The 15332-nt window shown below is 37.3% G+C and overlaps 1 protein-coding gene across 1 annotated transcript in view; it reads left to right on the plus strand.

Moving 5' to 3' along the window:
* Window positions 1-325: 325 nt before the first annotated feature.
* LOC306880616 (centrosomal protein of 135 kDa) overlaps window positions 326-15332 on the plus strand; it is a 28284-nt gene continuing 13277 nt past the window's right edge. Inside the window, exons 1-19 of the mRNA XM_079434248.1 lie at window positions 326-1071; window positions 2590-2780; window positions 2870-3037; window positions 3134-3278; window positions 3677-3761; window positions 5210-5338; window positions 5487-5702; window positions 6198-6263; window positions 6947-7097; window positions 7217-7449; window positions 11302-11454; window positions 11565-11705; window positions 12244-12321; window positions 12951-13102; window positions 13247-13362; window positions 13819-13973; window positions 14133-14188; window positions 14282-14450; window positions 14609-14719. Coding sequence (XP_079290374.1) covers window positions 953-1071; window positions 2590-2780; window positions 2870-3037; window positions 3134-3278; window positions 3677-3761; window positions 5210-5338; window positions 5487-5702; window positions 6198-6263; window positions 6947-7097; window positions 7217-7449; window positions 11302-11454; window positions 11565-11705; window positions 12244-12321; window positions 12951-13102; window positions 13247-13362; window positions 13819-13973; window positions 14133-14188; window positions 14282-14450; window positions 14609-14719 — 2634 coding nt within the window. The 5' untranslated portion in view covers window positions 326-952. The remainder of the gene's footprint in view (window positions 1072-2589; window positions 2781-2869; window positions 3038-3133; window positions 3279-3676; window positions 3762-5209; window positions 5339-5486; window positions 5703-6197; window positions 6264-6946; window positions 7098-7216; window positions 7450-11301; window positions 11455-11564; window positions 11706-12243; window positions 12322-12950; window positions 13103-13246; window positions 13363-13818; window positions 13974-14132; window positions 14189-14281; window positions 14451-14608; window positions 14720-15332) is intronic.

Here is a 15332-nt window from a genome sequence, read left to right on the forward strand (position 1 = left end):
AAGTTGTCCAAATGAAGTTCTTAGCAATGCATATTACTAATAAAAAATGAAGTTTTGGTATATTTACGGTAGGAAATTTACCAAATATCTTCATGGAACATCAATATCCTGATGATTTTTGGCATAAAGGAAAAATTTTGACCCATATAATGGATTTTTGGCTTTTGATACAAATACACCCGTGCTGGTTTTGTGTCCAGGCACAGTATTTGTAACCACTTTAATCTGTCTTTTCACTCAGTCTCCACTAGATGGCGCAGTTTCGATGATGCGAATGAGCAGGACTGGGATTTCCTTCTCTTCGGCGCCATTTTCAAACAGCGTTACCGCCGCCGGAAGACCGTTCACCGCGGGGAGGGGAGGAAATCTGATGCTTAGCGAACCTCAAAACTAAGAAAGCACCCAAACAACGAACAGCAAGCAGAATTTGAGGCTTAATTGTTGTATCGGCTATTGTATTCCCCCTGAGGAGGGGGCCAGAGACGCTGCTAATGTTAGTGTTATGAATACTCCTGAAAGACTGAGGCTAATGCTTCAAACTGCCCTCCGAAGACAGACTGACAGTTTACATAAACAACAACAGACGTCAGAGTAAGTATGTTTTGGGTTAATTGTGTATGTGTGTAATATTAAATGGATTATTGTAGCTTTATGGTCGCGTTATAAAAGTGAGCTGGCTAACGTAACGTTAGACAGTTATCAAACATTCGCAGTGCCGTTCAAAAGTGCTGTCTTGGGGTTTGTTTCCCAAAAGCATCTATGTTTGCATTTCTATTGAACTCTATTGGTGTCGACGGAACTTGCGACCATAGTTGCTTCTGAGAAACGCACCCCAGTGCGACGAATCTCCTCCTTAAAGTCTGTTTAATAAATGTTTACAGTATAGAATAAAGATATAAAACTAACTTTGCTCTGTGTATCATTGTGTATGTGTGAGCGTGTATTGTGTTGAATGACCATGACGACCAGCGCCGAGCGGAAGTTTATCAATCTGCGGAAGCGTTTGGATCAGCTGGGCTACAGACAGCCACTAGCCATTGAGAGCCTGCCACTGGTCGAGAAACTCTTCAGGTGAATATGCAGTATTATTATTCATGCTGAACTATACATCAATAAAGATTTTTGTCATCTACTTACTTTACTTTACTTTTGTCATTTAGCAGACGCTTTTGTCCAAAGCGACTTACAAATAAGAAAAAGTAACTAAAACTAAAAAGTTACAACTCTATAAATACTATCTACCCACATATTTAAGAAAATAAAGAAATTAAATAAAATTAACACATGCATATAACAACAACATTTCAATAATAAACATATCAATGAAAAAATTAAATAAAAAGCTACTACTATCCCTTGCCGGTGTCCCTGCCCGGTGGAGTCGCACGGTAGAGTCGATGGTCTTTACACTCTTTGGTCTTCACACTAAGAGGGCTTCACACGACGACTGCCGCGACCGCTGCCGCGGTATAATAACCTTTATTATACCAATCTAACAAATGATCATTTCAATTCAGCTGGACCCACTTTCCTGTTTATCAACTACAAATGGCCAAGCAAGTGCACACACTGACAAGATACACGATACAGTACGAGACCAAACGCGATTTCAGCAACTCTCATCCATGTCATCTGCGTCAGTAGTTTAGATGCTCTTGTCCTGCTTTTATTTTCACTGGCCTTGGCACAGGAAATTACTACTTTTTTACCTGTTTGAAAAAAAAAAAATATATATATATATATATATATGTCACTGAATACATGACAGATGACGAGGATATTGGAAAGCAACGCCGTATGATATGCAGGCGAATTTACTTTTACGTACGTTTTGTTTCTGTTCAGATGAGGTGAAAGTGTCACTTTTCAAAGCATATTGTACACTTTATACTGCTCATTTGGGGTGTAACTACAGAACATCTAGTTTACAGAAGCTGCAAGTAGCTTATAATGATGCAATGAGAATCTTACTAAAGAGACCTAGATGGCATAGTGCAAGTGAAATGTTTGTGAGTGCAAGAGTAATCACTTTTAAAGCACTGTTACAAAATCTTATAGATAGATTTATCTGTCGGCTTAATGCTTCTAAAAATGAGATTTTTGTGGGTTTATCAAACATAGGGGTTAGTACTACACTGTATCAGTCAAAGGTGTGGAGACACTGGTATTGCACTGGTATTTTGTAACTCTTTATGTCTGTGATAGATGCTATGTGTTGTATATGTAGTCTATTGTCTTTTTTAAAATCTGGACCTTGAGTCTGTAATAAAGTTGATTATATTGCTTTTAAGTCATTTGTAAATAACAATTCTGAGTCAATCACACAAAACTGAATATTAAAAAATTTTGGTGGCATAAAAACACAAATACATGATTATTAGATTGTGACATTGCAACACTGGCCTAATGGGGCAAGAAAAAGTTCTGAACATAGATGTTCATCAAAATGGCTGAACGTGTGTTCATTTTTATTAAGCTATTGGAAATAGTCTTCATGAAAATGAAACATGACATACATTTTATTAATGTATTTAATATGTGAAACATGATTTCACAGGAGCATAATCATTATTTTCATTTATATCTCAGTGACCTGGTCCACACCACAGAGAGTCTCAGGAATGCCAAGCTTGCTGCAGGAAAGACGGAAAAAGAAAGTCGAAATGTTGATGCTGTTCTGGAGCCATATAAAGCTGAAAATGCCCGGCTAGTCAGAGAAAACAATGAACTGCACCTTGGGCTGTTGAAACTGAGAGAGGAGAAGGATCGGATCAGCAGGGGTATGCATTCAGTTTAATGCCTCAAATCCTGTTGCAAAAAAAATTTGATCTAAAGGGAATGGTTATAATAACCATTTTTCCATTAACAGAGCTGAAAGTGTACATCAGGAAACTGGACCATGAAACCTCAGATCTGAAATTCCTCAATAATCAGTATGTGCACAAAGTCCGGTCTCTTGAGCAGGACAGCAAAGCTAAGACAGAGCGTATCCTACAGCTCCAGGAGAAGAACATGCAAGCTGTTGTTCAGACACCAGGTTGGTACATTTTATTTAACATTGCAGCCATTATATTCATCTGTGTCTGTTTACGTTACAGTTTAGCAATTTATGATCAATAACTAATTTAATTAGGAGGGAAGAAACGATCAATCCCGTTTAGACGTCAGCGGATGCAGATAGATGAACTCCTCCCACCCTCCAGTGGCCCCATCCCTTCGTCTGTGGCGCAACCAGATGATCCCTACATCGCTGACCTTCTTCAGGTGGCTGATGACAGGTGTGGGGAAGGAAACAAAACAGAATCATGATAAATCAAATGTTTTGGAATTAATGCATTTGAAGGGCAGACATTAAACATGAATTTTGATAGCACTGATTCTAACACAATTATAATTCACAATATTTATAAATGCTATAAATATTTAAAAAAAAGTTTTAAATAATTTTTGCAATTTAAATATATATGTATGTATATATGTATTTATTTTAGTTTTTTTTGTTGTGACATTTAAATATTAAATCTATTGCACAAGTTAACAAATTCAGCTCAGTTGTAAAATAGTAAACATTTTAAAGTTAATATAAGGCCTTTAATAATTGTGTTATTATAAAAACAGTGTTTATAAATATAAATTTTATAATAATAAAAACAAATGTTATGACTCTTTGTGCTAGGATTCAGGAGCTTCAAAAAGAAGTGGCACAGCTGAAGCTTGACCTGGAGAGAGCGCAGGCAGGAATCAAACATCTAAACACTCAGGTAAGCATGCATACACTTAAACTTATCTAATTTAATTATGTATATAGTTTGATTACTTATTCTGAGGTGCTATTTTAATATATCAGGAAACTAATTGTTTTAGACGAGCTGCTACCTCATTGTCTGGTGAGAATGAGAGCATGATTATAGTTGTTAAAGTGGAAATAAGAGTCCTCCTTAGACTTGTTTAATACTCTTTCTTTGTGGTCTCATCCTTCAGAAGACCACCTGTATGGGTGTAGGGGTGTGCGATATATATCATCTGCGATAATATTGTAATTGTTGTTTTAACGATGTGGGATTTGACGTTATCGAGTATTTTGCAAAAACCATTCAAAACACCCTTCAGAGCGCACGCATACATTACGTGATGAAGTCTAGACTAGTGTGTTTTACAGTGCGTTCTTTCACTGCATGATTCAGTCTATGCATTTAGAATGATCACAAAATCTAGACATGAGGGCAGAAAATATACCACTTCATGTAGTTAATCAATTTCACACGAAGAGTGCCGTTTTTCTCCAAAAATTACCATGATTACAAATGTGATATTGATTTTTCAGTTCAATAAACAAGAAGTTAATTAAGAGACTTGCATTTTAGACACCATATTTCCTGTTTTTGCGCTATTTCGACAACAAAAATTATTCCAAACACAGCCACAGCTCTGTTTTGCATCTCTGAGCAACATGAAGGTGTTTCGTTCCTGAATGAATCAACCGTTTAAATGATTCAGTTCAATCGCAATGAATCACTTATTAACAGTGACATGCTGCCACCTACTGGTGTATTTAATTTCACATCTTTTATTATTTAAATAATTTCAAATATCAGTATTCAACATTTTATGTTTAATCTATCAAAACATTATTTATGCATTTGTAATTGAATGTATTCATGTCTTGCATTAAACAGTATGTAAATGCATCTAAATGCCACTTCAGATGCAGCTTCTGTGTTGATTTAATTTGCTTGGTAACAGCCCGAATGTCTTATTATTCTAATTCACTGATTAAATGTAAGAATTTGACTCCAAAAAATAATGGACATTTTTAGAAAAATGGCTTTATGAAAGTAAAAATGCCTATAAAATGTAAAAAACCGTTTAAACCGATTGGAAAATATTAATTTCTATCAGTGTGAACTGACCACCACACAGAATATGAAAAATATCAATACATTTAGGAGTACGCTGTCCACGGTAGTCCTTAAGATATCAGCACAATTACACGTTCAGAAAAATATCCTCTAATTGTTGTTATCCTCTAATTATTGTTATTATTGATATTATTCTTTGTCAATATGGCAAACTCCTAATAGGTATTCAGAACTGTCAAAGTTATTACTAAAATAATACTGTCTCAGTTATTTATAAAATTTTAACAGTGTTAATGCCTTTATTCTTAACCTGCACCCTTTTTTCAATTTTTGTCATGCTCTGTGTACAGGTGGAAGAACGAGATAAAGAGATTGAGCGTCTGAATCGAGCTCTGGATGGTGGTCGACCAAATGATGTCATCTCTCTAGAGGCTCAAAACATCAGTAATGAAAAACTTATTGCTCATCTGAACCTGCAGGTAAATGGATATCCCTCTAATAATTGCGTTTACTTCATCTTGTCTGGTAGATTATCTGACTGAGATGCTTTCTGTTTATAGGTGTTTATCTCCAGATAGATGCTAACCTTGTAATAACCCTATAATAACAAATAATTTCCTCTCTCAGATAGAGTATCTGCAGGAGACCAACAGATCCCTGGAACAGAGAATTGACGGACTGCAGCAGAGGAAGAAGACCGTGTCCAATGAGGTGGCTGATCTGAGTGCTCGAAATCAAGAGCTGTGTCAGGAGCTCACTGAGATAGACCAGCTCGCCCAGCAGCTAGAGAAGGACAAAGAGATGGTTCTAGAGACTGCTGACATGGAGCTGCAAGAGGCCAAGGTGAACTCAGTGGGGTCTATGCTTGTGATCAACTTTTTAAAGTAATAATATAAGCCTCAGTTCTTCTCTGAAGGTGTAAACTGGAATTAAAATGGATGGATTAACACACTGTAGTTTTGTGAAATCTAATTATATAAAATGAATAATACTGGATTAACATTGCTGTATAAAAGTGATTTAAGCAGTTTTTTGCCTTTCTTTTTTTATTTAATTAAATTTTATTGCTTAAAAAGCCTAGGGCAATCACATAGACAAGTGCGTTTCAGTAATTTTAGATGACATTTTATATGCAGAGAATCTTAATTTTTTTTTAATTTTTAATTATTTTAATACTCGTATATTTTAATATTTATTGCTATTTGATACTTGGTAAACTAATGATTATAATGTTAAATTTTGGTCTCAATGTGTTAAAGCTTGGATTTTAGTATTTTAAATACTTAAATATTTAGCTTTATGCAGTGATACTTACACTAGCCGTGTTTCTGTCTCTAGAAAGAGATTCAGCGTCAACAGCGGGAGCTAGAGAACCTGGAGGAGGTCATCGCTACATTAAGACGGGTATGTGCATGGGTCCACACAGCAACATGTGAAATGAGCTGTTAAATTAACCATCTGGTTCAGAACAGCACATTTATTCTGTGTGGCCTGACATGACATGGATGGTTCAGTATAGCTTCTGGATATAAAGCTTATATGTTTTTGTTTACCATCTTTGAGTAAATACTTTGCAACATCTATTTTTTTTGTTAACAACTGTTTACTTTACAACATCTATTAAAAGATTCCTGACTATAATGTAGTACTTTATGTAGCTGTTCCAGATATCTCACTCTTTATTACTGGCATTTAGAGTGCTTGAATAGTGGTATTTAGGAATGGGCATTTCGAGTAATTTTGCTGGTGAATAATCTTAACACACAGATAAAAATGTCTCCATGTTTATCTGAAAATTAAGTTATAAATTAGAGCTATGCATTGTAAATTACATTTATAATTTTTTTTTTCAGAAATCAGACATTTCTTTTGAATGCAATAATACTATAAAAATTAAAGATAATACAACATAATAAACTGTATTTATTAATTAAAGAAGAAAAAAAATTACCAATTAAATCATTTGAAGCACACGCCATCGCCACTCATCAGGTCATGTCCATAGCGCCACCCAATGCATTCAGTCATAACTGTGATTTGGGTGAGATTCAGTGAAAAAAATATTTTTTTGCAATGATTTGTTGCAGGATACGGCAGAGGGAGATCACGTGAAAGATCGTTTGAGGGATCAGCTGCTTGATCTTCAAGAACAGAATGACAAGATGGAGGGCCTGATACACTTTCTGGAAGTAGACAAAAAGAGACTTCAGGATAAAGTAGAAGCAATGACACAGGCTGGTGAGATGTAACATGTTTTATTTGCAGGTGTAGTGGTGTGTGTGTGTGTGTGTGTGTGCGCGCTGTGTTTGCATATGTGATTTGTCATTCACCTGATTTTGGTACTGTGCTTGTTTCAGATAAGGAGATGATTCTAGAATTGGAGCGGATGCGTGCAAGGCATGGAATGTGTGGCAAGGAGCAGTCTCCATCCCGTCTGGATGGCTTTGTGAAAAGTTTAGAGGAGGAAAGGAATTACTACAAACAGGAGCTGGAGCGATACCGGCTGCTTAGGGGCAGGACAGACAAAAGCCCCACCCCTAGTCCAGGCAGGGGGAGGAGCCCCAGAGGAAGAGGCAGCTGGCACGGAAAGGTTGGAGCTGACATTTACTCCTGTAAAAAGTTAAATTCAGATTACAATTTTAATCGTTCTTCCAAGATCTGCACTCATAATGCAGCGCCATGCTAGTATGTAGTTTTTCTCAATTTTGCTGAACTGTTAATGGCAGGGGTTCCCAAACTTTTCCATTCCACGACCCACCTAGACAAGTATATTCTATTTCAAGACCCACCAAAATATTTGAGATCAAAAATCAGTTACCATTAATATAAGCTTAATCATAATTAAAAGCATAATATGGCAGAAATTAAGTATTTAAGAAAAATAACCATTTTATTTTATAGTACCACTGTAAAATTTCACTACTAATATTTGCGTTTTAATTTCTTAATTTACAGACGTTAATGAGTCTATGAAATATGTTCATAAAACCTCGAAACACGCTCATTCTGGTGCGGCTAAGAACTGTAATCCGCACTGCGAGTGTTGTTAAACTCATCACTGGGTTCAGCGCAGAAAATGCCTTCACAACCCAACACTTCTTTTTTTTTTTTTTTTTTTTTTTTTTTTTAAGCAAAGCATAAGCGAAGCAGAATTATTTCAAACAGTTTGGAGATTAAAATAATTGTGAAATAATTGTAAAAATAATAAACATGTCTCATTTTAAATAAACACTAAAAACCAAAATGGCAAATTTACTTCAGCCAGAAATTTACTTTTGCAATTTACTTTTCCTACCTGAAACAGTTTTCGCAACATTTGAATTTTCTGGTGTATCCAATCTCATGCAGAACAGTGCAGTGAAGTGAGCTAATAATGCGGATCGAACATTTTAATAATGAACCGTCGCTCTGAGACCCTCACTGTTATTACAACTCGCGTGCGCCTGCACTTCAAAACATGCAACGCATGTTTTAAATCCCGGCCTTTGTGATTTGAAAATCGCACTGAGCAATGTCGCAATTCGTAATTAATTTTTGTATATTGTCCAGCCCTAGGAACTGTGCATGTGTGTCATAGGGATGGCTCGATACCATAATTTTGGCTTCGGTACGAGACCAGAATGTAATACTAAATCGATACCATAGATGGCAAATAATCAGCCTCAAAAGATAAGTGAATTTAAAACAATTTTATTAATAATAATAATAAAAAGAGATTCGTATCTTAATACCTTTGTATCAAACTAACAAAAAACCTACAGGGAACATTTTGATGTCGGAGGAATAAAAAAAGTATGCTAACTGAAGTAATATGATGAAAATATACAGTACCCTCCAAAAGTATTGGACCAGTAAAGACAAAATTGCTCTGGTGGCTGTGGAGTCAAGACATTTACAAATATGATTAAAAGATGAATATGAGACAAAACTACAGAATGTCACATTTTATTATTGGGTGATTCAACACATAGATGTTTTACCAGCTAAGAAGTTCAGCACTTTTAGAGTTTCTTCCCTCTATCTGATGTGAGCATAAGTATTGGAACAGTTGCCTCACAGGTCTTTCTAAGTGATCAGCTGTGTCCTGTTGCATTAATTCTTCAAATATTTAAAGCAAGGAATGTGTCGTATCAGTTATATCCATTACTTCTGTATTCTGAATCTTGCATTCGATGATGATACACACAAACCAGGATGAAGATGAGGGAGCTGACTTTGAGAGAAAAGCAAGCAATTTGGATGCTAAAAGAAAAGAGGAAGTCAATTAGAGCTATTGCTAAAACAAAGGGCATGGAGAAATCAAGAGTTTGGAAACCACCAGCAACCAACAACGACCTGATCGGCTGAGAAAACGACAGACAAATCATAAAAGCTGTGAAAATGAATCCTAAAAGACCTGTCTGTAAAATCACCAACAACTTGCTCTGACAATCTACTGTCCTCAAGAGACTTTGACACAGAATTACAGATGCTACACAGCAAGATGCAAACCTCTGACCAGCACCAGAAATAGACAGGCAAATAGTTTGCAAAAAAGCACAAAGGTGAGTCAGAAGAGTTTTGGAACTGGGTTTACGGACCGATGAGACAAAGATGAACCTTTATCTAAGTGATGGGAAAGCAAAAATGTGGAGAAAAAAAGGGAATGGCAAATGATCCCAAGCATACAGCCTCATCTGTAAAGCATGGTGGAGGTGGTGTCATGGCATGGGCGTGCATGGCTGTCTCTAAAACAGGCTCTCTCAACTTTACTGATGACTTAATGTATGATGACAGTAGCAGAATGAATTTGGAAGGGTACAAAACCATCTTGCCTACCAATATTCAAGAAAATGCCACCAGATTCATTGGGAAGTGCTTCATATTGCATCAGGACAATGACCCAAAACACCCTGCCAGTTCAGTCAAGGAAGTTATAAGGGCAAAGAAATGGAAAGTCTTAGATAGCCCAAGTCAATCTCCAGATTTAAATCCGATTGAACATGAATTTCACCAGCTGAAGAGGAAAGGCAGAAACTCCCCAAAACAAGCAACAATTGGGATTGGCTGCATTAAAGGCTGGGAAAAGTATTTCAAAGGATGAGACCCAAGAGTCTGGTGATGTCTATGGGTCACAGACTCACTGCTGTGATTCTGCGCAAGGGATCTGCAACTAAATAATAGCTTTTAATCTTTTATATCTGCCTTATATTCAACTGTCTCAATACTTATGCTCACATCAATGAGTGGGATGAACTCTAAAAGTGCTGTCCTTTTTATTTGGTAAAACATATATGTGTCTGGACTTCCGTCCTTTCGAGTTTGGACTTGCCAAGTTCGACTCAGAAGAACGAACTCTCGAGGACGGGAGGACGAACTGAATTCTGGGTTATGGCCCGTATCAAGTCCGCACAAGTCACCTCTCGATGCATCCTCGGTAAAAGGGGCGGATCAAGAACACATCCGGGGATTTGAACTGGACTTGGCTAGATGTGAACTTTGAATTGGAACAGTACTTGGGCAGCGACTGATGACGTTTCACAAGTCCACAAGAACACAAGTACAGACAAGTACGCATATTGAGAAACGGCCATTCTGTAGTTTTGTCTCATATTCATCTTTTAATCATATTTGCAAATGTCTTGACTCCACAGCCAACAGAGCAATTTTGTCTTTACTGTTACAATACTTTTGGAGGGCACTGTTTTCAAATCTTCTTATCTTTTCAGTGCAAACAAAATGTAACAAAAAAAACTACCGGGAACATAGGTTATGAAATATTGCTTTATTGTAAAGTGTTATTCTAACAAAGTAATATTCAAAATCAAGTTATTTCTCTCTCTCTCAGATTGTTTTCAGATTTCAGACTCAGCCAAAGAAAAAGCATTAAATAAATCTCACTCTCTCGGCTGCTTCATATCGACTGCGCGTCAGAAACATTCACTTCATATTATTGATACTAAAATTAATATAGCAAAATTCTTGCTCAATTTTGTCAAACAAGTTAATACTGTAATGAAAACTAGTTTCTACTACTTAAGGTTAATATCTAACCAATGCTCTCATCTAGAAATCTGGAGACAATCATCCATGCTTTTATATCATCTAGATTGGATTATTGTAATGTTGTGTATTTAGGAATTTCTCAGTCATTGGTAAATCGATTACAACTTGTTCAAAATGCTGCTGCCAGACTATTGACTGGTAGGAGAAAGAGGGATAGAATAACTCCAATAACTTTGAGAGAGGCGGGCCATAGAGGACCTACAATAATGTAACGTTTTTTGAACATTAAAGCATGTCAACATATTCTGTTATACCAAATACAACAAATAATGATCTTTAAAAAAGCATCATATTACCCCTTTAAACAATAATTGTAGAAAGTAGTTACCAAATATACCAAAACAACATGATTACATCACACCTCACTGGGAAACAAGTGGCTGTTCTGTATTTCTAGAGAGATAGTGACGCAGAGCTTTCACATGCACTGAAGGAGAGAGATGAGCTACAGTCAGTGCTGCTGGGCTTTGAGAAACACATGGAGGACATCCAGACCAGAGTTAAATTACTGACCGCAGAAAGAGACCAGCTCAGCTCTCAGTACCAGCAGGTGAGAAGAAATCCCTTTAAAATAAGACACATCTAGAGGTGGAGTATCCCTTTAAGATAAGACACATCTAGTTGTTTTCCTTTAAAGTTGTGCATGTGTTTTAAATATAGGTTAAGGAGGAGCTGAGACGTGTCCAAAGGGAGCTTGAGTCCTCTGCACTCCAGCACAGGATCAGAGATGACAGGGAACAGACTGAAGCTGAACTCCAGAGAGTTAATGCCGAGAGAGACGCACTTAGAGACAGACTCAAGGTGTGTGTGTGTGTGTGTGTGTGTGTGTGTGCATGTTTATGAGGACACAAATTTGTATAATGACATGGGTATGACAGAGGTATTACAATATGAAGGTGTTTTATGAGGACACTGCCTAGGTCCCCGTAATTTAAAAGGCTTAAAAAACATACTAAATGGTGTTTTTTTGAAAATCTAAAAATGCACAAAGTCTCCTGTGAGGGCTAGGTTTAGGTGTAGGGTTGATGTAGGGCAATAGCACACACAGTTTGTTCAGTATAAAAACCACTACGCCTATGGAGAGTCCCCATAAACCACAAAAACCAACGTGTGTGTGTGCGCGCGCGCGTGCGTGCGTTTATGAAATTTTGTTTTTTTTGTTTTTTTTTAGCAGAGCATAAATACCTGCCAAGTATATGCAAGCAGTTTTCTGTGGTTAAAGTTGTGCGTTTGAAATTCCACACACCACTTCTAAACTGTAGTTCACTTGTAGGTTGAGTGATATAGCTGTGTGTTAAAGGGAGAGTTGCCAAAATAAATCTTCTTTCGGACTTTGCAGGTTGCACAGTGCACAGCTCTGACAGACCGAGAACAGGAGGAGATCAGGATTGTTGACCTGGAGAACACCATTGAGATGGTACTACACTAACAGAGCTTGCACCTTTTATAGTTTCACAAACATTACCAGTGTGTTTTGTCATGGCTGCATAGTTATGGGCTAATTTGACGGGCACTGCAGGAAGGGGACGGTATTTGTGGGGTTGTTAAAAATGAATGTGAGCTGCTGAATTTTTTTAACTGTACATTTGTAATTTGCTATTTATGATCATTTGATCCTGGGTGGGAAGTTTTTCTTACTTATTATGAGACCTGAATTGCTCTCATGCATAAAAATTGTATTATACTTAGTATACTAATAGCAGAATACTTTCTTCTCATATTTTTCATTTCCCACCCCCCAAGTGGCACACTGAAATACAGCGCCTGAGTTAAAGTAAACTTGGATCAAACCCATTTGGATATTCGACACAAAACTTATATAAACATAGGTTTTGATTGTATGATATGAGGGTAACCTTCTGGGGCCAGTAATGTTTAGATTGATGTAGGATTTAACAAAAGTGCTCATATATGAGAGCAATGCAATGCACCCTTCAAAGTGCCCTTCGCCCTCGTTGTGGGTAGGGCAAAGAATGTTTTTTATTTTTAGGTTTAAAAAAAAAAAATCATATTGTGATACATTACTGTATGTGTGTGTGTGTTTAGCTGGAAAGAGAGAGGGCTGATCTGCGTGCTCGGGTGTTTGTGCTGAAGGAGAGTCATGTTGCTGTTGAGAAGGAGCTGAAGGCTCAGTCAGCGGTGCTGCTGCAGAATGTAGAAGAGGCCACACAGCAGAGAGCCGAGAGCTGTGCACTCAGGTCTGTGTGTGTTTTTGTAGCACCGCTGTAGACAGACATTTCTGCCTGTCTTGGTTGTGCTTAAATAAGTGCCAGCAGTTGTACCCAAAATTCTAAATCTGCTTGATATTTCACATATATGTGTGGGTGTGTGTGCGTGTTTAGGCTTCTGCAGGAGCAGATGGAGCAGTCTCTCTCAGATGTTCAGCACAGATTATCTGTCAAGACCAATGAACTGCAGGCAGCTCACCAACAGATCGACAAACTAGAAGAGAAAATCGGTGTGTGTGTGTGTCAGAACAGTGTCTTGTATTGCACAATTTGAATTGTCTCAAGTGCACATCTTTATCTAATTATTAGCTGTTCTGTCTCTCTCTGCATTAGGCTTGTCAGAAGAACCTTTACTTTGATATCTAGCCAACACATTTATTTAATTGTTCTTACAGTATTATCTAACTAATTGAAAAAGTTACTTAATTGAGAAATGCTTAAAGACGATGTGCCATTGTTTCAAATGAATTAGTAAATATATTGATAATATATTCAACACCAAATCAGTATATTAGAATGATTTCTGAAATTACATTATAAATTAGATCAAATTGGTTATGTTCAATAACATATTAGTTTTGTTAATGAGATACGTTTGGAAAATTATGTATCATTACATCCTTTTCTACTGTACAATTGTAAATTTCCTTATGTAGAAAGATTTTGACCACTGTGTTTTTGTGTAGCTGATCTGAGTAGACACGGTTCATCTCAGAAGGATGAGTTTGCAGCTCTGCAGAGCACAATAGCCTCTCTAGACCGAGAGAAAGATGCCCTGCAGGATGCCGTGGACCAGAAGACTGAGAGTATGGTGCTGCTACAAGAGGAGATCCACAGGAAGGTACTGCTAATACATGACAGAGTATGAGGGGATGTCTTATTGCAGCCCTGTTCCCAGCACATAATGTTTTGTAATATTGTATAGAAGATAAACAGCTGAAATCAGTAAATCATGAAAATTGCTGTGGTACTGCTTTATAAAGTTGGTTTTGCTCTACAGGAAAAAACTCTTTTGGAAGTCCGGCTTACAGTCACAGACTTGGAGAACTCTCTGGAGTAAGTAATAGGAATGTTTTTAGGATGATGAGATGTTTCTGTCTTTTTGGGGATGAATAGAAGGCCTTGAATGTCATATGTCATGTATTTCAGTCAACTGAAGGTGACGTTGAGCAGTCGAGAGAGGGAAATCGCTAGTCTGCGCAGACAGCTGGACCAATCACAAGAGGAGCTCTCAGCCATCAGTCGAGACAGAGAGGTTGCGCTGAGAGAGAACCGCAGGTTACAGGACGATCTGGCGACCATGACCAGAGAAAACCAGGTGCATACATCCACACCAATAGACCTCTCCTCTTTTCCTTGGTTTTTCTTCCTCCCACCCCATCCAAATGGTAAAAGTGAACCCAATTCTTTTCACACGACCATCTATGACGAACTTCACATACACACATGCTCACGTTCTTGTGGTCCTTTCTCCAGGCAGTGCACGCAGAGATGCAGGAAGCTCTGAATGAGAGGGATGAACTGAAGCTCAGGGTTCACTCGTATATCTCAGAAGTGGCACGGATAGAAAGCATGATGGCTGCCAAGGTGAGAAATAAAGAGGGAAAAAACACCAAAAATAAGTCATTTGATTTAAAATGCCAATCATATGATGTAGGGCTGTATACCTTGGAGAACCTGGCGATACGATACATACCTCGATACACAGGTCACGATTCGATACGTACCTCGATACAGAGCTGTCTCGATACGATTTGATACAATGTGACACGATTCGATACGATTCAATAAAAATACATGGGCCAGAGCCAATTAGTTAATGCTGAACACATTTACTCAACAAACAGAACTCTGCATTTTTCTTCAATTTATTGAAGACAAAAGTGCATTATAACAAAGTGCAAGTGCAAAGTATTTTGTTTAAATATTTGCAACTTTAAGTGCTCTGATTAATTGTACACAAATTGTATTCATCTGGAAATTACCACAAGTCAACATTTAACTTTCCAAGGGTACAGTCTGAGCTCACACAAACACAAAATCTTCTTCTTATTATTCTTAACTTCTTATTAAATCTTCTTATAATTCTTTTTTGTGACACCATGTACTGCCATAACATATTTCACTATGAAATCACTTAAATGCTACATCTTGCTTTAACATTTTCCATGAGTTTTTTTAAACTCGCGGGCGCCGCTGC

This window comes from Barbus barbus (assembly GCF_936440315.1).
Source record: "Barbus barbus genome assembly, chromosome: 14".
Lineage (NCBI taxonomy): Eukaryota > Metazoa > Chordata > Actinopteri > Cypriniformes > Cyprinidae > Barbus > Barbus barbus.